This window comes from Tachysurus vachellii, chromosome 17, assembly GCF_030014155.1.
Source record: "Tachysurus vachellii isolate PV-2020 chromosome 17, HZAU_Pvac_v1, whole genome shotgun sequence".
NCBI lineage: Eukaryota > Metazoa > Chordata > Actinopteri > Siluriformes > Bagridae > Tachysurus > Tachysurus vachellii.
In genome coordinates, this window is record NC_083476.1 from 10629294 (window position 1) to 10654758 (window position 25465).

At 37.1% G+C, this 25465-nt stretch overlaps 1 protein-coding gene across 1 annotated transcript; it reads left to right on the top strand.

Moving 5' to 3' along the window:
* Nucleotides 1-8372: 8372 nt before the first annotated feature.
* Nucleotides 8373-24848, top strand: nsg2 (neuronal vesicle trafficking associated 2). The gene is made up of 5 exons (XM_060890828.1): nucleotides 8373-8557; nucleotides 8954-9112; nucleotides 11925-12044; nucleotides 22986-23096; nucleotides 24284-24848. The coding sequence occupies exons 2-5, from the start codon at nucleotides 8984-8986 to the stop codon at nucleotides 24470-24472; spliced, it is 549 nt and encodes a 182-aa protein (XP_060746811.1). The 5' UTR covers nucleotides 8373-8557; nucleotides 8954-8983; the 3' UTR covers nucleotides 24473-24848.
* The last annotated feature ends 617 nt before the right edge of the window (nucleotides 24849-25465 follow it).

Here is a 25465-nt window from a genome sequence, read left to right on the forward strand (position 1 = left end):
ATCTACTGATATCAAGGAGTGCAGAAATGTAGATGATCACACTCAGTAGCCCCATCTAGTGTATGTTAACATGTTAATATAAAAACACTAGACTACTTGACCATACATAAACTCAGCACTGGATGATTAACCTGTCCTTCTTTTTTCATCACATTTCAATGACCCTTTTATTGATTTCTATCAGCTGTGTTTCATTTAGCGCCGAACAAAGCAAACAAAAAAAAGGGATGACTAGTACAACTTGACACCGACCGTGTTGACAGGGATGCTTCTGCCAGCAAGTCTGGATCTTATTGTTAGAAATTTGTGTGCCTGAAAAACCCTTCAGACAGCAAGGAAATTACTGAAGGAAAACTATTTCAGGCCTTTGATCTGCTGACCATGTTTGAATCAGTTCCAAAATCTAATCCGTTCATCTGCTGGCTACCATGAAAATCCCAAATACAGTAAATATAAAACACCCATTTTAGGTTACAGGTTTTGAAACCAGATTTTCCCCCCAACTTTTATGTGATGTGGCAACTAACAAAAAGTTATCTATGATTCCCTCTATCTTGACTAGATCCCCAGTTACAGATGAAGACTATAGTGCTCCCAACACCATGCTTCACTGTGAGTATTCTGTTCTTTGTATGTGAAATCTTGTTTTTACACCAAATGTCATATAAGACCATAACTCATTTTGGCAAAATTGAGGCTGGCTTGGATGATTATTTGTTTTGCTTTTTATTTTTTTAATGAGAAAAGGCTTCCATCTAGCCACTTTACCCACATGCAAGAAATACCCAGTTGCAGCTCCTTTAATATTATATGTATCTTGGTAGCCTTACTGATTTTTATTGTTTCATCAATTTTAGTCTTTTTATAATCAAGTCCATAAGTATTTGGACAGTGAAACAATTTTTGTCATTTGCCTTTGTACACCACCACAATGGATTTAGCATTCAAAATGTGATTGAAGTGTAGACTTCCAGCTCCATCCAAGAGGTTTAACAAAATATTGCATTAATCTTTAAGAATTTCAGCATTTTTCACATCATCTGTTAAGCATAGTGGAGGCAGTGTTACGACATGAGTATGTATGCCTGCCCATGAACTGGGTCACTGGAGTTAATTGATGAAGTCACTGCTGAAAGACATAACAGGATTACTTCTTAAACAACGCTTTCTGCTCAGATTCAGACAAATGCTGCAAACCTGATAGCACAGCATACCACAAAAGCAAACTAAGCACTTCTTAACGCAAAGAAATTGAATGTTCCTAAATAGCTATGTCAGACACCTGACCTCAATCCAGTTGAGTATGCTTACTCAAGACAAAACTGTAGGCAGAAGGAACGCAGCAGTAATGGCCTGGCAAAGCATCTCAAGGGAGGAAAATCAGCATTATTTCTTAGGGATTTCCTTTGACTGCATTACTGGTTGTATATGTCAATATTTTGTTAAAGCTGAAATTCTACACTAATTAAGTAGTGTAATGTCTAACTCTAATTCTGAAAATTGTGTCTATTCAAATACATATGAACCCGACTGTACTGTATATCCACTGTAAATCCCATTCTCACACTTGTTCATAAGATAATTAATCCAGCCACTGTCCAAAATGTAATGAAAAACTGTCTAAGAAGAATTGGAGCATGATTTAATGTTCAGTCACTCAAGTGTACATTATAGCTTTGTTAAATGGAGATACAACATATTCGGCAACAAGGATGGAATTGGTGGCAGATAGATGGGAAAACATTAACCAGACCTGACTGTAGCTCCTGGCTAATTGTTGGGATTTATGATGTTACTGTTTTGCAAAATAAATGCTTGAAAAAAAAAAAGAGGAAGAAAATGTCTAGTAAAGCCGGCAGTGTTGATAATGATGACAGGCAGTGATGAGTCATCCTCATCTGTGACCCCAAATGTACAGTTTTATGAGAAACCACCTCAGTCTGGCTAAACCATAAGCATAATAAACTGGTGTTGATTTCAATCCAAAGCCAAGTGAAATTGTGCATTGGTGTAAATTTGATTGCTGTTGAAGTCAGTCCACAGAGACTATAACTGAATTAACTGAATGAAAAATGTCTGAGACATTTATAAAACTGAACAGAATAAAGCATGTTAGTTCTGCTCCATTTCCCTTGTACTCCAATGAGTTGGCAGAGGGGAGAGTACAAATTTTCATGGATGGAATGAAAAGAGAATTGAAGGTTGACACTAAATGGTTTCTGTTTAATTGCACAATACCTAAAAAACACAGGAAATTCGCTTCAAAAATGATCAGAAAGCAAAAGCAAACAAAGAAGAAATAGACACTAAATTATTGATAATACAATTTTAAAGTTTCTTACCAAGTGATGTACTGACTGACTGACATTGAAAGCTGCACCACTATAAAGCTTAAAATTTTATACAAATATGCGTTCTACTCAATCTATATGAGCTATGCTCTTGTAGCCTGGAAATACTTTAGGTCCTAAGCTTTGGCTAGACTACAAAACCATTCACTGTCACATACAGTGTTGTGTTGGGAAATGGACAATCCAAGAATAGACACATTTAGTACTTTTTCTAGAAAAAAGCCAGAATGCATGAGCTTACTTGAAGGCTGGAAGTCCAAACACCTTCTGAATTAGGTGAAATGAAGAAAATGGTTTAAAATGTAAATAATAGTGTTTGGTATTAACTGCTAAAATTATTCATTGAGTCTATGGATTATTCTGAGGGCGCAGTGGGTACATTCTCAACAATACTAGGCAGTTGAAGACTGGAGAAATATCACCTGGTCTGATGAATCTTTTTATACAACTTATGTGGTCAGAATTTAGCATTAACAACATCCATGGACTCAATCTGCCTAAAGCCAAAAGCTCAAGCTTGGGAATGTTGATGTAATGGTGTGGGGAATGTTTTCTTGGCACACACTGTGAATGTTAATACCAATTGAACATTGTTCAAATAACACAGTCGATCTAAATACTGTTGCTGACCACAGACATCCTTTTATGGAAACAATTTGCCCATCATGGCAGACTGTTCCATGACCATGACAATGAGTTCAAAATAGTTCAATGGCCTTGGCAGTCACAATATCTGATTCCAACAGATATGTGAAATTGGAATCTACATCAATTATGTGACACAATATACTATTAACATGGAGCAGAATCTCAACAGAATATTCCGAACACACTTCTGTGAGAGCAGGAAGTGTGTGTGTGGGGTATGGTTATACCCAGTATTCTGTGGGTGATGAGTTTTTACACATGTATACACTCACCAGGCAATATTATTAGGCACAAGGCCATTAAGTGCCTTATAGTTAGTAATAGGAGATTTGACAGGAACCAAAGCAGTGTAGATAAGATAGGGCTGATGTGTCCATATATTCTGTTTTTACTTAGGACTCTAGCTGCTGCGTTCTGGACTAACTGGTGCTTGTTTATTCTCCCAATGGAAGATCCAGACACCATAAACACATGCATGAACTAGTGTTTCTACATCATGTAATGACATCATATTTCTTATCTTAGCAATATTTCTGAGATGAAAGAAGGCTACTCTTGTGATATTATTTATGTGAGCTTCAAATGAGAGACTGGTATCAATAATCACACCAAGGTCTTTTACTGCTGCACATGATGAAATAGAAAGACCATCCAGAGTTACTCTGTACTCTGTACTCTGTGTTTACGAATAGTTGTACCAAGGGGTAGTATATATAGGGAGAAAAAGCAATGGGCCTAAAACAGAACCTTACGGAACATCGAGCATTACCTTAGTATGTTTAAAGTAGTCACCATGTATATCTAAAAAATAAAGAGCTGAGCAAGCTATCCCTTTAACACCAACAACATGTTCTAACCTATCAAGTAAAATAGCAAGGTCAGTGGTAAAAGCTCCACTAAGATCAAGTAAAACCAGCAGAGACACAACCCTGATCAGAGGCCAGTAACAGGTCATTTACAACTTTAACCAGCGCTATCTCTGTGCTACGATGAGGCCTATATCCTGACTGATACATTTCATGAATATTATTCCTATGTAGGTATGAGCATACCTGCTGTGCTACAACCATTTCTAGGATCTTGGAGATAAATGGGAGGTTTGATATTGGCCTACAGTTGGACAGCTGGCTTGGGTAGAGGTCAGATTTTTCAGAGGTTCAGAGGTTTGATAACCGCTAGCTTAAAATATTTCGGCACATAGCTGGTGCTAAGGGAAGAATTTATTATCTTTAGAATGGGTTTGTAATGAGGAGTCACAAGGCTGAGGATCCATGTGCAGCTGTTTTATTAACTCCACACTCAGAATCAGACAGGCAGGGTCAAAGCCGGAAAACACTATATCAGAGGGCAGACAGGAATCAGAAACGGCAAAACAGGCAGTAGGTCAGGGCAGGCAGCAAACAATCACAGAAACCAAGATACTGAAACAGAATCGAAACCAAACTAGGACTACAAGGGAAACGCTCAGAATGATTGAGACTCGATTGAACAAATCGAGACTTCGCACCGAGGTGGAGTTCAAGTTCATCTTAAATAGGAAGTGGTTAATGAGGAGCAGGTGGCGGTGTAATCAGCGGTGGCGAAGGATTCTGGGGGGTGTAGTCCGGAAGGGCTTTAGTATTCCGGAGACGCTTCTCTTCGCTGGTGTTCAGGAGGTGCGTGCGGCGCGCCGCCCGTGACAGGGTTGGATAGCTACTGGTAATATCTGTTTAAAACAACATGGGTAAGGGATCCAGTATGCAGGTTTTAACCCTTCATGCAGTGAAGTTCTATACAACCGTGTACATTTACATTTACAGCATTTAGCAGACACTCTTATCCAGAGTGACTTACATTTTTTTTTTATTTCAGTTTATACACCTGAGCAATTGAGGGTTAAGGGCCTTGCTCAGGGGCCCTGCAGTGGCAACTTAGTGGACTTGGGATTCAAACCAATGACCTTCCAATCAGTAGTCAAACGCCACCTTAACCACTGAGCTACCACATCCCATGTATTGTTCACTTACATGTGACATATGACATTTTGGGGAATATGGGTGTGGTGGTCAGGTGTTCAGATAACTTTGTCTATATAGGGTATGTTTAAAACCACTTAAAACAAGTTGTTAGTTTGTATGTTGGGTGACTATGTTGTTGACAACCTATAGCAGGGTTACTCTTAATATACCTGAATAGTAGCCGATAGCATATGCCAAAGGTGATAACCTTTCAACTTGAGTATATGTAAGTATTAATACAGCCTACCTCACCAAAATCTCTGTCTATAACCTGCTGCATCACAGTAATAGACACAAAAGGATAAATAATACCCAAGTATGGAAAATATACATAGTTATTACAGTATATTATATAAATACTTACTTTTCATCATAGGAGAAGTGATACAGAACCTTTTTCTGGTGCACTTTTTTAGTCTAGTCAACACACTTTTTCTTTATTTTCAGTCATGGGTGTTGATATGGTTTTATTGCATACAGCTAGTGTCTCTATCTATAAAATATTGTATATTTCTTAGAACCTTATGGGTTTAATTAGAATTTAGAATTTAATGAGAAAGAATTAGTTGTGATGCAGATGTTTTTTTCTATATTAATCTTGATTATTGTTTTCAATAATTATTTTTATCACGTTTGCTCATCAATTAGTAATCTTACATGTGTACTAAGGATGCAGTGTTGGCTAATTTGGTAAATTTAAAACTGAAACAAAAAAAAAACTTGGTTTTGTGATTAGAAATACTGTAATCAATGTTTAATGAATAATTCAAAATATTTGATAATGTAAATTAAATGTGATCTCATTTCCCTTTGTTGTTTATTAAATTAATGTATCAAAATCATATAGTATAAAGCTGAAAATCTAATAAAAATATGCGTTCTACTCTCTCAATATAAGCTATGCTCTTGTAGCCTGGAAGTATTTTACTGTAGGTCCTAAGCTTTGGCTAGATTTTTTCAGTATATGAATATGAATGCCTACAGATTGGCATCATGGCTACATTCTAGTGTCTCTGAAGATGATGTTTTCTCAAAGTCACAATTTTTTTTCATGATGGCCAACTGCCATCTCGCACGATCATATCCGTTTTTACTTTCATAATGGACTGGCTTAAGAGAAAACAGTTGATGCAGTGTACTCACCATTCTCAACTGCAAGGCTCTCCAGAGACAGGTGAGAAACAACAGAATTCATCACAAGCAACAAACTCCCAGCTACACAGGACATCTACAGTCATGGTGCACACAGAAAGCACACAAAATCAGCCCCATGACCATATTTTTGAAGCATCCAAATGACAATTCAGTAGCTCTTCATATTATTTAGGCAGTTTATTAAAGCAACTATAATATAATTTCCCTGTTGCACTCAGCTCTGTATTTAAACCTGCAATATTATATCATGATATTTTTAATCCAGTCCATAATTACTACATCAGTCAAGGGTGACAATAACTATGGTTTAGTAACATATGTTTTTATGGGTAATATATGACTGTGGTTTAGTTGCTGAATAGTTTCTACTATTGTGGCATGGTTTCCTAAGGTTGGTGTGAAAGAACTGGCCTGCACAGAGCCTTGAGCCCTCCACTGAACAACTTTGGGATGTATTTGAATGCTAACTGCACCACACTCCTTCTTTGCCCAACAGTGTTACATCAGCATCAGTAGCTCGCCTCACTAATGCTATTGTGGCACAAATTCCCATAGCCATACTCCAACATCTATTGACAAACCTTCCTTGAAGACTGGAGGCTCTTTTGAATGCTATGTTCAAAAAGCACATATGAGTATCATGGAAAAGTGTCATAAAACATTTGGCTATAGAGTAGTGAATTTAGATGGATAAATTCTGTCTTGGTTTTGATACCAAGTCTTTAAACTTGGAAACAGGTGGAGTGTTTCCAAGTGTTTATTATTGATCCAGCTGTGATATGAATTCTTCACCATATTCATAATATCCATGTCATGGAGGAGCGGAACATTTGCTGAGTTGGACATCATTGTCCAAAATTTTGGAGGCTCACAGCAAGCTTTTTGCTGAAGCTCAATTAAAACAAGAGAAGTAGTTCAAACCCATGGACAGACCTTCAGTATTTCCAGAATTCTGTGAAATTTCTGACGGTTTTCAATGCACAGGAAGTTCAGCATGATTCTTGGCATGACATTATTCCATAGTTTGTCCAAAGGTTTTGGGAAATGGACCAGGCCCTTCTCTTTGTCCCTCCTGTGTTTGGAAAGCCACAATCTAAAGCCATTACCACACCATTGTTTCATTACAAATGAAGCAGTTTGGTTTTCAGTGTGAACTTTACTTTTCTTGATACTGAGCAATTTTGAAAAATCATTTCAGTTTCTGAACACAGTATTTTCCTCCTGTTGCTAATAAAGTAGAGCAAAAATATGAATGGGTGTGGCCTAATATTAACCACACCCACAATTATTAGCATGTTGTCTCAGGCGTCATCGGGCATCAAGGCAGGATACACTGGACGGAGTGCCAACTCATCACAGGGCACACACACACACACACACACTCTCATTCACTCATGCACTCACACACTACGGACAATTTTCCAGAGATGCCAATCAACCTACCATGCATGTCTTTGGACCGAGGAGGAAACCGGAGTACCCGGAGGAAACCCCCGAGGCACGGTTAGAACATGCAAACTCCACACACACAAGGCGGAGGCGGGAATTGAACCCCCAACCCTGGAGGTGTGAGGCGAACGTGCTAACCACTAAGCCACCGTGATCCCCCTGTTTATTATTTTTACATAATATATATATATATATATATATAAAGGTTTTTTATGTTGGCACAAAATACTAGATTCATACAGACAGATTGAGTTTCTCTTGTTTATTACAAGACAGTTTAAGGTACCATATCCCCTTCGTTTACAGCTTATCAAGAAATGCAGACAAATACCACCATTATCCACACAATTAGCCACACAATTATAGGCACAAGCAAAACCCAGTTAGTCAAAATGTGTCCCATCTGCACAGTTTCTGATCTTTCACTAGGGGGCGTACAGACACTAATTAACCCTGAGCTGTGATTGTGCATCACTGTACGATCACTGCAGCATCTATTGTTCTGCATTTTACTGATAAATTTACAATAATAAATGAATTCGACCGAATTAGAGAAGGACAGCACTAAATGACCCTTTACATTTCCCTACATTATATTATTAAGTTTTAACGCTCTTTAAGCCCAAACTCACAATATCTTACTAATTATTGTGACACAATAACTTTATCTTTATCTAAGGCTTCGTTAATTGTTGAACCCTTCTGTCACAGCATCAGATTAAACGCGCACTTGGACATGTTGCCTCGGCTTTCCTCTGGATCCCCCTAGCGGTGTCGCTTCGATTACGCGCGATGTGCTGAAGAGACGCTGTGCGGCTGAAGCGGATTGTAGAGTCTCTCACCTCCTCCATACTGCCTCCTTTATACTGCCTCCTTTAATACTGCCTCCTTTATACTGCCTCCTTCCTCGGCACGTCTCCGCCCGACCGCGTTCAACAAAAAGACGGCTGATTTTTGGTGAGTTTGGAGATATCTATCAACACTTACCGTGTTTTGAGCGACAGATAGATTGTTGTGACTGGCTAGAAGCCATAAAAGGTGTTTTTATTTATTTATTTATTTATTTTTGGTCTGTCGGTTGTGTTAATGTTAGACAACCTGAGCAAGACAAAATAATTCTGACTGCGTTCATGGGTCTCTTAGAATATTTAAAAATAAGGTTTGTTTGCGCCAAACATTTGACTCATCAAGGAAAATGTTAAGCTTCATTTGCATCCGATTAAGATGGTTGCAGTCAGGTAGATAATGTGATTTTTTTTTTTTTTTTTTTTTTTGAGTTGTTAAATACAGCAATAACATAAGTGTAGATTTCACAAAATCTAATCCTAACCATGCTGATCAAATCTTTTATAGGCCGCTAAAAAGGGAAATTATTGAATAAAGATGGTTAAACTTGGGAGTAATCTACAGGACAAAGGGATTAAAGAGGTGAGTGTTGAAGATGGATTTCAGACTGTTCCCCTTATCACGCCCTTGGATGTTACTAATCTTCAGTGCCAAGCTCCAGACAAGGTAAGACACAGTTCTGTCCTTACAGCCTTCATCTTACATAAGCACACATCACCATCATCTTCCAAAATATCAGACTAATGGAGTCTTCACCATGTCTCCTGCAGCTAGGATTATATTATTGAGATGTCAAAGCAGTTATCTTAACTGAGAGGTGCACTTAAAAGATTTTATGGATTATTCCTGGATATATTCTGTGTGTGATCTAAACACTTTATTACTTATGGTATGCATTCACATTTAAGGCTTGGTTGTTACTTTTTTAAAAATCATTTTTCATGTTGACATGCCTCATGACTGCAAACTATGGCTAATCCCATCCAGGGTGTTTTCCTGTCTCATGCCCAGTGTTCCCCGGATAAGCTCCAGAGCCACCAGGACACTAACCAGTATAAAGAGATTACTGAAGACGAACAAATGATTTAGATGCCTTATGTGTTACTCTTTGTTTCATGTTGATATCCAGATTTCAGGGACAAAAAAGGTCATTTTGGTTCATTAGTTATTCTACTCAGAAAAGCACAATCAAGGCATGCACCTGCTAACTCAAGTGCCTTGTCACTCTCTCTGTTCACACACGCACACACACACACACAACAGCATTCTGTTATTTTGCACCATGAGTAATTCACACAATTAACCTTCCAAATCCTCAACTCCCACATTTTTGCTAAGGGATGTTTGCCAAGGGATGTTTACTATTCATGATACATCAGTTTTTGAAGGGTAAATTTCACTTTTATTATTTCTCCATTTCAGCCATTTGCAAAGAGAAACATTATTACATCCTAGAATAAATATTCTATATTTATATTTATCTATATTCTATTTATTCTAGAACAGAATAAATGTTGTGTAACAATAAAACCAGGTATAAAATACAAAAAAAAAACAGTGTACCCATATGTTTAAGGTTCAAATATTACCCATTTGTATTAATTTTGTTTAATTTATCTAATTTACATAATAAGTAGTAAAATACTGGATTTGCGGCAAAGCTGTTCTGATAACATCTGCTTTGCATGCACAATTGAACTGTCAGCTCTGTGGTTTTAAGATTATGTATGGACTGTAAGCTACAATTAGGATATAACGCTTCTGTGAACATGTTTTTTTGGGAGTATTTCTGTATACATACTGTGGACATTTTTTTTTTAACAGACCGAATCAGTTTTCAATTAATATATTAAAAAGCAGCATAAGAGATGTGATTGGTTTTGTACGCATGACTAAAGGCAATCTAGGGAAAATAAATTAAAACATTATTTGCCAAGGCAACAGGATTATTTCCAGGACACCATTTTAACCTAATTTCCTAAACCCATTATAGCAAAACAATCATAGGATTGTACAGAGTATGTTCACAGAGATGCTTATTTGAAATTTCTCCTGATCTTTAATGGTATGGTCATGAGAAATCCTTTCTGGTGGGCATTGGATGGACTGATAACCTAGCCATGTGTTTATATAGTGGGTGAAAGGTTTGACTAAGTAATTGTACAGTTATAATACAAAGCATTCTGTAACAGTTTTATATAAAGATCACCATGATATGTCCTAGTAAATTGTTATATTGCTTCAACAAATTCCACCTCTATCCCATATTGGATTTCTGAGATTGTGTTAATTATATTCAACATAGTGTTTCACTAACATTTTGAATAAGGTCATTAATGTAACATCTCCATAATGTGTAACAGCAGTGTTTTTTTATTATTTGTTTCTTATTACTGACTTGAAAGATGCCCATTTTATAGCATGCACAGATTGCCTGGAGTGGCACATCCCTAAATAATGCTCACTTGGAAGAGATGTGCCTCATGGAGTGGCATTTCATAGTAGTACTCGTTTGTCCTATAGCCCAGCTTGATGACATCCATTATCCATTAGGCCAGCCTGTACTTAGACATGGGGACAGCCTGTCTGAGGATGAGATTGTTATTTCAAAGCAAGCTGCCAGAGCATGCACCTTGCCCCCTTATTTAGCAGAAGTCACCCATGCAGGGTGATGACATCCAGTATCCATGATGATGATATCCGCTATCCATAGGGATAGTCTCCGCTTAGAAATGGGAACACCCTGTGCTTTTTTTTTTGGCATATGAACAGTTTGTCCGAGGATGAGATAGCTACTCATCCTGCCCACAATGAGAGCCCTCAACCATGCATTGCCCAGATATGCTGTATCTGACCTTAATGATATTGTCTCTGCAGATGAGCAATGTTTTAGAACCAGCAAGAACTTCAGAGTCAGGTGGACTGCCATTAACTGCAACTGGTTGGAATAACCTCACATCGTTGGGGCATAACTCCCTTATATACTTCTTTGGCACCACACCACCCCTTGGCATGTGAGGGAGGCGATTGTGGCGATCACAAGTTTGCACAGGCCAAATACAACAAGGCAGAGTCTCATTCTTGGCCCATGGGCCTTGATACATGCACCTTGGCAAACTGGGGAAATTTGTGACATGTCAAGAGCAGGGGAATTGTATACAGCTCTGTATTTGAGCACCAATTTTGTAATCAACCAGGAAATCTATTTTCAGTCCTGTCTTAATTTTAGATTACTTATAGTTGATTTTTGTAAAATGAAGGAAAATTCACATTGCACATAGTTTTAAAACCAATAAATGCAATTACAGTGAGGTACAAAAATTTTACTGCTTGTTAGTCTGGAATCCTCATCATATTTCACAATGTCAGGGACTGAGTACCATCAAGCTAAAAAAGTTTCATTATCCAAAAAAAAAAAACACTTTAATTTCTGCCATTTATGTGTATTTTATACAGATTGTACTCCATTTTTGTGCAGGTGGTGGTAAAGACACGAACTGAATACCAGAAAGAGCAGAAGAACAAGGCCAAGATGAAGATGCCTAAGGTGGAGGAGTACACCATAAGCTTTACTGATGGGGTGTCAGAGAGACTGAAGGTATGGCTTAATTCTCTTAAAATCAGTTACTATTCAACAAACAAACAGTTTTAGTTAATTGTTTTTTATCCTTAAATACACAGCAGAACTGCTCATCAACCCATGATTTTTGAATGTTTTGGATTATGTATATTATCATTAAATCTACCAAAGCATGAGCCTCTTCATTTAGGGAAGTAGTTTCAGCTCTCAGTGCTTTGTAATGACAGAAAGTTCATAAGTGGGCTTTTCTGGTTTCTCTGTAACTTGACAACCTTGTTTATTTAATTTCACTTGCTTAAAAAAGAGAAAAAAGACAGGTTTGTGAAGGAATGATTGTTTATAGCTGTTCTTAGGATTGATAGAACCTTTCCTGGCAGACTAGTCACATAACATTAAACATCAAATTGTAGCTGTTTTAATAATTTTTTACAATCTAGCCACAGGGGCTGCTAGCCAGTGACTTCTGTGCCGGTCCCAAGCCCGGTTAAATAGAGCAGGTTGCGTCAGGAAGGGCGTCCGGCATAAAACGTGCCAAATCTAAACATGCGAATTGTCAGTTCAAAGAAAGGTGTACAAGACAGTAGTGAGACCAGCAATGCTGTGTGGGTTAGAGACTGTAGCAGTGAGGAAAAGACATGAGGCAGAGATGGAGGTAGCAGAGATGAGGATGTTGAGGTTCCCTTTAGGAGTGATGAGGATGGACAGGATTAGGAACGAGCACATCAGAGGGACAGCTCAGGTTGGCTGTTTTGGGGACAAGGTCAGAGAGGCTAGATTGAGAGGGTTTGGACATGTGCAGAGGAGGGTGATGGTTATATTGGTAGAAGGATGTTGGAGATGATGCTGCAAGTAAGAGGTCAAGAGTAAGGCCAAAGAGGAGATATATGGATGTGTTGAAGGAGGACATGAAGGTAATTGAAGTGAGAGTAGAGGATACATAGAGTTAGGTGGAAGCAGATGAATTGATGTGGTAACCTCTAACTGGAAAAGACGAAAGTAGAAGAAGAAGAAGAAGAAGAAGAAGAAGAAGAGTAAACATTTTTTTGCGAATAAAATTCTAAAAATATACATAAGAACAAATAAAACAAATAAAAATAGGTAGCTTTCCATTTGTAAATGCTTTGTGTATGGAATCGGTTGCACATGGGTGGGTGGCACAGTTGTTTAGTGGGCGGCACTTCAATTCTGAGCTTGGGTTGCTGTCTGTGTGGAGTATTGTCTGGCCTCTCTGTGTTCACAGAGATTAGTTACACTAAATTTTGTTCCTGTCATGCTCTAAGATGTACTGCTATCCTATTCAGAGTGAAATCCAAACTTGCACCCAGGATTCCTACGACTGTTGTTCCATCGTGATCCTGACCAGCATAAAGCAGTTTGAAACTGAATCAATGAATGAAAACCAATGATTGTAAAACCAATAACACTGATTTTTGATACATATTCTATAATTTCAGGAGGACGATGTTCTAAGCCTGTTTACATATGATAAACATTTTGCATTTCTTTCACTGCAAGGCTGGGAGCACAAGTAAATGTGTGTGGTAGCCTAGTGTCTAAGGTGTAGGGCTACTAATCGGAAGGTTGCGAGTTCAATCCCAGGTCCACCAAGCTGCCACTGTTGGGCCCCTGAGCAAGGCCCTTAACCCTCAACTGCTCAGTTGTATAAAAAATAAAAATAAAAAAATGAGTCGCCCTAGATAAGGGTGTCTGCCAAATGCTATGAATGTAAAAAGTACAGATGATGAGCATAGAGTTAGAAAGATTGCTACAGTACATCATTGACACATGCTTTGTGAATGTTAGTAGGTTTATGTAGTTTATTTTGTGTAGTTGCAACATATTATTTAGCTATAGACACAAACCCTGTAGCAACATTTTTAGTTTCCTCAGAGTAAATGTTTAAATCTGTACTGTGTAACTTGTTGAGATGTCTGTACAAAGTGAATCACATCAGTGTAATTAGTGTTTAGTGTATTTTATTCGTTGGGAAATATATGTTCTGTCTACAACTTTAGATAAAAGGGTCTTTTAGGGGTTTGTTAGATAATTAAGGGTTCTTTGCTACTCATCTATTAGATGCAATATCAGCATACAGACAGAGAGGGGAATCATGGATTTTAAATTATTTAAGAAATTGCTATGATGTCTATTGTTCACTAGTCATGTTTGGTTTAGTAGCTTTTTAGTAGCAACTGTTTGTGCACACCAGGCATAAGCGCATTCTCCCAGCCTGGGCTAGGCAAATAAACAATCAACCTTGGACCACTTGAGATGTGACCAGGTCTACCCTGGAGTACCCTGCCTGCCCTTCACTGCACTATGAAGTATTGTGTTTTCGCTGCTCTAACACACCCAGTTCAGAACAAATCAGGTCGCCTCCTGTCTTTATTCAAGAATAATAAATTAAAGCACTCAGATACCGTATTAGGACACAGCTTCTACAGGACTGGTATTGAAAAACACTGATATACTGTCCATACTGTATCGAGTACTGAGATTTATACAGCCTTATTGATTTGCTGTTTATGTTTATGCTCTCGACTGAGATATTTGAGTCTGTTTTGGTTCAGTGTGTACAAGGGAATGACCTTTAAGGTTTAATTAATTTAAAATATTGAGTAGAAGGTTTTGTATCAGTGGTAAAGGTCACTGTAGTAACTGATAAAGCAACAGGCTAGTTATATAGTACAAACACAGAGATTCCAGTCTGTCATAAGGAGGGATGTGATCGAGACATGGTGCTACTTGCGAAGTTTAACTGACTCAATATTGTTGCGAATCACAGCAAACAAAAGCCATATGTCCTCGAAATCCCCAGCATATTCTCCCTGTGACTAATACACTTCACGGAGGCATTTTCTGAAATGCAGAATATTCATGCTAATGCATTTTCCCTCCTTTGTTTGTCATTTTCCATCAAATGAGTCAGCTGAGCTTCAGGTCTAGAATTGCACTGACTCTTTCTGTGAGCTGATTTCTGTCTTGATATTTAGAATACAAAGCATAATTTCAAATACAAAAAATGTACAGTACTAATCGCTCAGCTCTGTTCCACTGGAGGCCCCCAGTGGAACTCAGCCATATTCCCTGCTGTTGCTCTACCAGCAGTTAGAGGAAGAATGTTCCCCCTCATTAAATGTTCAAAACAAAGAAAAGCAGGTCTCTTGGTATCTGGTGTAGCCAAGCAGAACATATTAACACATCATACTAAAATAAATAAGGAAATAAGACAACATAATTGAGAAAGGACAATTGTGGCCATCACCTTGACTTGGATACATGAACAAACTAACATCGGCTGTTTAAGTTATATCAGTTTTCTCTCTACATGCACAACTGACATTAATTTGACCATAATGAAATTTTGTATTGATATTGACAAAGTACATTTCAATCTGCATTAAGTTTGAACCAGTTTTTGCTTGTTAAAATTGATAAAAGAATGATAAATCAAAAACTTACCAGTCGAAATGACTATCAAATAATACTCATACGAAAGTCTTCCCTGCATAAGCATTGTGTTTTGACAGCTTAACAGCCTGTTAAGAGTACAATGGGTTTTTCTTTTTCCTTTTAATCCATAAGGGACACATTTTTAATTTGGTATACTTGCTATGCGATCCACAATTACTCATCTTTGACCTTTTGTCTGTTGCCTTAACCTATTCATAGCATGCAGGATTTTCTTTCACGATATCAGTAAGCCTGATGAAAAAGTCCCACATTCTCCAGAAATTTGAGAGTCCACATTAAACCGAGTGGCAGAAAAATTCATCTGGCTTAAATATGAAACTGTCGATAGAGTGGACAAAATGTTTTGCTCACTTTGTGCTATCTCAGGAAGTTACAATAATTTCACAAAGGGATCAAGCAACATGAGCCATCCATCCATCCATCCATCCATCCATCCATCCATCTTTTACCGCTTCAACATGAGCCTAAATTTAAATATATTATTTGATTTTTAAATATAAGTCTAATATTAATCTTGATTTTTTTGTATTATATTAATCTTCGTATAATATACATTTTTTTTGTATTATGTTTCTTATGTTCTGTAAAGCTGCTTTTAGACAATGTCCATTGTTAAAAGCGCTATACAAATACATTTTTATCTAATTGAATTAAATAGTCAAATTGATTTGAGGTTTGAGGTCACTAGCATTCTTTCATCAACCCAGGTGTAACTATATTATATTTTCATTTTAGACTCTTATTGAAACATGACCGGTAAGGGTGAGATTTGTCTGGTAAAATAAATTCTTTCTGAACATCAGACCGGCAAGAAAAAAATCCTAACAGTTTCTGTATTACATGTACATTTTCTTATACAATGCAAAATATTGGTATCATTTATGTATGATTAATGATAACACAGAACTGCGCCACCTCAGGCTCAGACATGCATTTCTTGTCTTCATTGATGGATGACATATCCTTGGTAAGAGAAACGAAATGAAAGATAAAAATGGAGGGGAAAGATAGAGAGAGTGATGGAAAGATACACTGAGTCAGAACCTCTTCCTTTCAATTGAAACATCTCTGACAGCTGACTACTGTACATAGTTACTGAGATCCTCACATGGAGGAAAAAATAAGAGAGGCTGGGGAAGTGATAGCTGAAGAGAGCAACAGTGAAAAAAGAAGACAGGCTGCTAATAATGTGCTTTGGGACTGGAGCCTCAGCCAATCAGATAGGAAAGAGTCACTCAAGTGCATGTTAAATTCTGTATCTGTATCTATTCTGTAACTATATACCTTTCATTACACATGAGTTTCATGTACTTCACATCCATCAATCTCTTACATTTTGCTGATCCATTAGTTTAATTACTATTCATCAAAATAAATGCACATATGTTTTAAATGGACATCATAACCTCTTTTGCTAAGGCATATAAATATTTGTTCCGCACCACATATTTTGGCTAGTTTTGGTCAGGTAAATTGCTCAGTTTATAATGTATATAAAATGGCCAGCAAAGACGTGATGAAAAAGGACAGACCACTAGGGCATTATCACTACTCTCTCTCTCTTACACACACACGTTAGTCCTTCATATCCGAATGCTGCTATGGGAGCAATTAGTGCTACAGAACAGTTTTCCCTGTCCTCTCATTCTCTCATTCTCTCTCTCTCTCTCTCTCTCTCTCTCTCTCTCTCTCTCTCTCTCTCTCTCTCTCTCTCTATATATATCTATATAAATATATATATATATATATATATTTATTTTTTTTCCCTCTTCTCCTGCATAACCCCTCAGTGTTGAGTGTACACTGTTAGCATGACTAATAGTGAGGATGCCCAGTGGATTGTCTGGGTGAGAGAGTCTGCCCTGGAGAACCTCTCTTGTTATTCTGCTTCTGGATAAACCACCACAGAAGCTTTTAAACTGACTAGCCGTTCAGTGCTTTCATCCCAAAGGAGGTAGACTACCACTTAGCTTCTGCTTTACCCATCCTAAACTTGAATATTTACTTGTATGCATACATACTGACACCTTCAACAAAGTCACAAGGTGATGCATGATGCAGTAATAAGTGCAATCTATTTGCAGTAAAAAAAAATGCTGTCATACAGCCGTGTGCCCTTTTCATCTTATCGCCTGTACATTTCAGATAACATGTATACCATATGGAGTTGTCCAGCTCGTTGTGAATGCTGTCAGAGGCACAGCTTTCCTGTCCTTCACAGATGACCTCCTGTGAAAAAGAAATACTCTGTATAAGGATTTTTTATCAAAGCAACTGCCAGTCTTATATTCAAATTTTTTATAACCTAATTTTTAATAGCAATCATATTTAAACAGTCGTATATTAGACGGTAACAGTGTAGATTATTAAGATTTACCCCAGGACATTTCATTCAGTCTGTGTTGTATTAAAGAAATGAAAACTACACTACAATTGGGACACATTTCCGAATTAAACATATATGATTGCAAGGTGTTAAACCCTAAACACCCTAGCCAAAGATGTATTTGTATTTTCCAGAGTAAGGAATTTTAAAGACTTTGGTTTGCAGATTTTTGGAATGAGAACCTTAGAGGACATATTGTATTTTTGGTGGGTTATTTTTTAAATAAGATCCAATCAGGACCTTTTATATATTGTTATTTACCGTATTTTGTAAAAATGTTTAGAAATAAATCCAAGATTTGTGCTTATATATAATCTGAATTTATTAACCTATAATCTATAATGTATTGTTTCAGCAGCTCTTAATACTTTTTTAAAAATGTTTAGATTAGCTCATGATTGTTTTAATAATTTCTAACACCTCTTAGACCTTAACAATAAACATTTCTGAATTCATTTATTGAAGAATGCAATGTAGGCTGTAAACTGTGTGTTGGGCAATTAGAGAGCCAGTTCCTTAGTTTTACTCACCAAAGAACCCCACTGTAAAGTATGTTTGTAACTGATAGAAGTCAATGAGAGCCTAAATAGATGAATAAGTTCAATGCAGCAATTTTTACATGGCAAATATTCCTTTTGACATCCAAGTCAGTTTTAGAGGAGCTGAGAAGTAAAGATGGATGAAGGGAATACGTATGCAGCTGAAGGGTATCCTGAAAGGGAGGCCTACAAAGCATCACAGAAACAAGAATTCAGATAAAATATTGTTTTATTTAATTTTATCATGAATTCTTTAAGTTGTTCCAAAATTTTATTTTACAAATGTCATATGTGATCTTCTAGTCATCTCTCAAATTATTGCAATTTTTTTTCTTTTTTTTTTTTTTACTATATTGAAGACATTATTCAACTTAAATCGGGACGTCTTTTGTTTGAATTTGATTTTTTAATAAATATAAAAAATGAATATGTAAAATAGGGGGGCACGGTGGCTTAGTGGTTAGCACGTGCGCCTCACACCTCCAGCGTTGGGGGTTCGATTCCCGCCTCCGCCTTGTGTGTGTGGACTTTGCATGTTCTCCCCGTGCCTCGGGGGTTTCCTCCGGGTACTCCGGTTTCCTCCCCCGGTCCAAAGACATGCATGGTAGGTTGATTGGCATCTCTGGAAAATTGTCCATAGTGTGTGATTGCGTGAGTGAATGAGAGTGTGTGTGTGTGCCCTGCGATGGGTTGGCACTCCGTCCAGGGTGTATCCTGCCTTGATGCTCGATGACGCCTGAGATAGGCACAGGCTCCCCGTGACCCGAGGTAGTTCGGATAAGCGGTAGAAGATGAATGAATGAATATGTGACTGGCAGGTTTCCTGTTTCCCAGGAGTGCCCTTGATTGTTAATTAATCAACTGAGCTGAGCTGTTTGAACAGTTAATAGCTCTGAATGTCTATTTCTGGTTTGAGCCCTGGGTTTCACCTGTTAACACTATATTTGTTGTTAAAAAGGGTAAAATTGTTGTTTTGCGACTCTGAGAGCTATTTCCGAGAGCTCTCCTGAATACTACATAAGAGACACTACCACTCAATATCTTGCACCATTTTGAAGACCATTACGTCATCTACAGTCAGGAAAACTGCAGGCACTGTGTCTTTAGAGTGTTCATAAACTTCATTTGAATTCCACTGCTGGTGTATTTAGTGCTGAATCCAATAGCTGTTAAATATGAGTGTGTGTGTGTGTGTGTGTGTTTTTTGCCTAAAATGGCTTTACTGTTGGATTTATCTGATTTTTGTTGTCCTCTCTGGGATATGTTCTGGGTAGCAGGTAGAGATAGTAAGAGGACATCTGATATTCTTTATGAGTCCTTACTCACTTTCATTTTTCTTTTCTTTTTTTGTACTGTTTCTATCATTGTTGAGTGTCTCTCAGTCATAATACGGTGCTGCTTCCTTGGAAATATGCCACTTTAATGGTGTTCTGATTTTGAATGTTCTTTAAAGCCATCACAGCTGTATAGCAATGCTATACTATAATACAGTGCAGTTTGACACAACATTTGATGCTGTTAAAGGGATGCTATGGATTGAATCTTAGCTACATGTATAACTATGGATTCTACAGGCAAACTCTGCTATTATTCCAGAAATCATTGAAGGCTCTCTCATACTGTATCCATTCTGAATCCTGGGATATGACCTTAAATTAGGTTTCACAGCTGCATCAGCTCTAGACCAGTAAATAACTACAGACACAGAGAGATGATAAATGATAAATGCTAACTATCACTTTAAAAAAACAACAAAGATGTCACAACACTTGGTTAAGAGGGATACATGTCACAAGTAGATTTGTAAAGATGATGTTTTATTATGGCCATTTTATCCTCCACTTAATTATATGGCTGTTTAAGGTGTCACCGTGGCAAAGATAGCAGTTTATCAAGCATTTTCTTACCTGAAATGACATAACCTGTTTATTAGAATTGTTAACACCAGAACCATCATGCAATTTCAAGAAATTGTGAATGTATGATTTTTAATACATGTACATTATACAAAAAAACAAAAAACACATTTTATTGTGCTGAATTATTCTAATGTCCAGACCTCTAGTCACTGTGTAAGTGTTGCTGGCAGGTTAATGCACATAATAAGGAAGATAAATAATGTTAAGTTTTTTCCAACCAGGTGACTACAACCAACCAAATCCAAGTGAATGTAAATGAAATGTTTAGGGTAACATTTAACTCTTCCATAACAAAAAAAGTTCACAATATCGAAAATAACATAGAATAAGGTTAATGTATCACTAAATTTACAGAGTTGTTTTGTTTTTTTTTTTACAAAAAAACTGAAGGAAGAAATTAACAGAAGAAATGATACTAACAAAAGTTCTCATCTGGCATCATCCAGTCATCACGTATCACAGGAGAGGCTGCTTGTGTCACTCTCCTAATTTCATTTACATTTACAGCATTTGGCAGACGGCCTTATCCAGAGCGACGTACTTAAATCTCTATAATTGGATACATTAATGCTGGTTCTCTAGGTTACATATTTAAGATACCATAAGTTACAATGAAAAAGTTTCAAATGTTTTTTTTTTTATTATAAATGCAAAAGATAGGGAAAGAAGTTCTAGTTGAAGTGTTTCCTGAATACTGTAAGTAGGTCTTCAACCGCCGTTTGAAAATAGGCAGTGACTCAGCTGTCCTCTAGGGGAAGTTCATTCCACCACCTTGGTGCCAGAACAGAAAACAGAAAAGAGTTGCCTCTTACCCTGAGAGAAGGTGGAACCAGTCGAACAGTGCCGGTAGATCGGAAGGTGAGGGGTCATGTGTCATGTGACTCCTGACTTTGGCTCGTGCTGAATGGAACAGATGATTTTCATGCTAGGCTATTTGAAGGGCTGGAATGAAGCCCGGGAGTTGGGTGCCAGAGCATGATGTTGCAAATGTCTTTTTTGGGTTATAAGCTGTCTTGTTTTTGTTCCAAACATTATTTGAAACAGAATTGTGCCCAAATATTTTCTTCCTTGGTGACACACCATAACATATTTTCCCCATGGATTGAAGTGATTGCGTGTTTGCTTTGGAAAAATTTAGGCTTATATATCCTTATCTTTTGAGTCTGGGTAAGTGGAGAAACTATGTTAAAATGGCTATAATTCCAGTTAATGCAATATTTTTTTAAACTGCTTGTATTAAAACTGAATGTTTGAATGCTTCATTTCAAATTCATTGTGCTTGTGTATACAGGCATGGTTATAAAATTGTGTCACAGCTCACTCACAGCTCACTCACATCTCAGTCACTCACTCACTCATTTTCTACCGCTTATCCAAACTACCTCGGGTCACGGGGAGCCTGTGCCTATCTCAGGCGTCATCGGGCATCAAGGCAGGATACACCCTGGACGGAGTGCCAACCCATCGCAGGGCACACACACACTCTCATTCACTCACGCAGTCACACACTACGGACAATTTTCCAGAGATGCCAATCAACCTACCATGCATGTTTTTGGACCGGGAGGAAACCGGAGTACCCGGAGGAAACCCCCGAGGCACGGGGAGAACATGCAAACTCCACACACACCAGGCGGAGGGGGGAATCGAACCCCCAACCCTGGAGGTGTGAGGCGAACATGCTAACCGCTAACCACTAAGCCACCGTGCCCCCCCACAGCCTGTCGGTTATTTGTAATTTTTAAATCACAAAAACCTGCATTTACAACAAGAATTTTTCTATTCCCTGTTTATATAGTTAGTGTAGCGCTTGCTATGTAAAGCCTGCATGCTGATGTTAGCCATGTTGACTTCTGCTAGAGTGCAAGCATTAAATTCACATAGGACTGTAAGTGTTGGATAGATAATTTTTGCACTGCAAGACTGCCTAGTTTTATATACATGCATTAACACACAAAAGTATCTGCTTCTCCTGATGGCCTTGCTCATTTGAAGAACTGCTAGATCTCTCTGATATGTTAGTTAAGGTAGCAAAGAAGTTCTAAACCAACCTATACTAGTATACAGGTGTTTTATTTTATTTGAGGAATATAAATTTAGAAATAGAGTATCCATTCGTCTTGTTTTTTGGGAGATGTATTTTAAATGTATTACTGGTTAACTGGGTGCTTGGAGGTTCATTTGCATTTAATGTTAGTAAAAAGTCAAGTTTAAAATTTTATTGTAATTAAAGTCTCCTTCCGTTGGCCTATATTCTCTTCTCTCTTTAATGTAGAAAGTCAGATTAAACCTCTAATGTGACCTTGCATGTTTTTCCTCATGTTGAAATGAGTGGATTTAAACTGCTAAGTTAATGTCACACAAACTACAATACAAACAATTTATGATTTACATTTTATTTATATCATACATTTATACATTTATGATATAAATTGTTGTCTGTAACAATAAATACATTGCAAACTCTATATGGTACAAGTGTAATGGCATCAACTAGTGGTATTAAAGAAAACTGGTAAAATATACAAACCGAATGGAAATTATATAGCACAAGGTGACAGTTATGACAAGCTAACAGAAATTTACAACACAGAAATTGCTGACTATGTTAAACTAATGTTGTGTCCTTTTTCATCCACAGGTCACCATCCTAATTGTTCTGGCTTTGGCTTTTCTTGCCTGCATAGTGTTCTTAGTGGTGTACAAGGCATTCACTTATGACCACACCTGCCCAGATGGCTTTGTGTACAAGGTAAGTGACTGTTTATTAGTCATATCCTTCTATGTTTATGGGCTTCTTATGGGCTCCTGAAAAACACAGTAGTTTTAATGTCCTTTATGGTGCAATGATGCTTTTTAACACGTCCTTTGATGTACTGTATGTATTCATATCTAGTAGGTTGATCAATTTGGCATATTCGAATAGAGAATTTTGTTTGCTATTCTAGCCATATGCAAGAAACATATATAGAGTAGAAAGAAATGGTGTGATAAGGAAAATGACACCAGTGCAGTACATGATTATTACTGAACAACATGTAGTGCATGAAGAAATTACAGTCCAATTGATACTGTCCAAGACAACAAATACACTGTGGAAGTACATTTAGTACAACTAATGTGGTTGTAATGGTAGAACATACAGTGCATATACAATAATATTACAAATAGTATTAACTTGATTCAGCTTATTGAATGGTAATATCCTTACTCATTGTGCCATATTTCTTTTCATATTTATATTTTCTTCTGTGTTTTGCACTATTTTGCACCACTTTAAAATCATGTATCCTTGCACCACCCAAAAACTATCATTACACTTCTGTATGTCCATCCATATTTATTCTGTGTGTGTGTGTGTGTATGTATATATATATATATATATATATATATAGATTTTATATATATATATATATATATATAGATATATATATAGATATATATAGATAGATATAGATATATAGATATAGATAGATAGATAGATATACATAATGACATTCCTTTTGTACAGCTATATCTGTCATACCACTTCATACTGTATCATACTTATATAAAAACCACACTATATATACCCTTATTCAGTTATATGTACATATTACTACACCTTCTGTATAACCTCATACCCTTATTTATTACACTGCCACTTGTAAATAAGCTCTGTACATGTACCTTGCACAATAACAATAAAGTTGAATCTAATCTAATCTAATAATCTAATATGCCAGTTAGAGAGTTTGAATCAGTTGTCAAAAATCATTTAAATCTTCACACATGATTTTATGATGTTATACGTCCTTTTCTTGTAGGTAAGTTGAGAATCTAAAATAGGTTTTTTACTTCTTGATAATAATCACATTTTAGAACATCGTCTGATCTGCTTTTGCAAGCATTAAATTAAGGAAGAAATCTTTTTCCAATGATTCACTTGCACTTCAACAGCACAAGCGATGCATCCCAGCTTCCCTGGAGGCCTACTATACCGCACAGGATGCTCACTCTCGTGGCCGCTTCTACACGGTGATCAGCCACTACAGCAGCATGGCTAAGCAGACCATGTCACGCTCTGTCTCTCCATGGCTTCCAAATGTCCAGCACGATGACAAACCACCCAATACTGACAGCCAGTGAGACTGCAAATGCTGATTCTCCATCGGCCATGTCTGCTTTTCCCCATCTGACTTACCTAACACTTTTCTCCATTTCTACTGTACTATTTAATTTTTTACTCATATAGTTCATTTGTATGTTATTTATTTATGACTACCTGTATTGTACAATTTCTGGTCTTATTGTATTTAATATCAGATAGTTATTTGTACAAAGCCTTGCGTCTGTGACGCATGTCAAAAACCATATAGATTCATGATTGTCTGATTTATTGTAAAAGGCATGTTGATACTGTATGGAATCATTCAGTTTTTTTGTGCTTTGTTTCCAAGCATAATGTTTCTGTGGTTTTGTGTCCAGTTTGGGGTATTTAAATAATAATAATAATAATAATAATAATAATAATAATAATAATAATAATATCATATATTGATGATAAAATACAAGGTAAATGTGTGTTATGGTTCCTCCTTTGAGCCTAAGTGTAAATAGCCCATGGGAAGTAAGATCCAGTATCTGTGTTACTATAGGGAACGTTGTAAGATTATAACTGTTTATGATTAGAAGCCCTTTGGAGCATTGTGTTTCACTTTATCTTACAGTCTATAATCAGTCTGAGGAGGATGATCCAGGGAAAAAACCCAGTGCTCTGGGATGTAAAATCCCTGATTTCTGTGTTTAGTCATAGATCTGTGCCATTATCACTTTTCTTATTATTTGCTGAGAGTAAAAAAAAAAAGAAATCTTGTGCTAAATCCATGGTTAATATGTAGCAAAGCCTTGAATATTTGATTCTGTAGCCTTCAGGTGTAAACCAATAAAGATATTATAAAACATTGTGTTTCTGTAAATATGTGTCAGGTTACTCTCTGACCTCTGACCAATGCTCACGTGACATATAAACACATTTTGATACACTTTAAAACCCCCATTTCCAAAAAAAAGGCGTTTTTTTGCACGACTAAAATGCCCTTATACTGTGCTTGTTTACTTGAACTAACAATCTGACACTAA

Bases quoted from the DNA above. Each gene is read 5' to 3' on its own strand.
- nsg2 (XM_060890828.1), top strand. From the start codon at position 8,984: ATGGTTAAACTTGGGAGTAATCTACAGGACAAAGGGATTAAAGAGGTG. The intron at 12,045-22,985 runs GTATGGCTTAAT...TTTCATCCACAG, and splicing joins GGGTGTCAGAGAGACTGAAG to GTCACCATCCTAATTGTTCT. The intron at 23,097-24,283 runs GTAAGTGACTGT...GCACTTCAACAG, and splicing joins CAGATGGCTTTGTGTACAAG to CACAAGCGATGCATCCCAGC.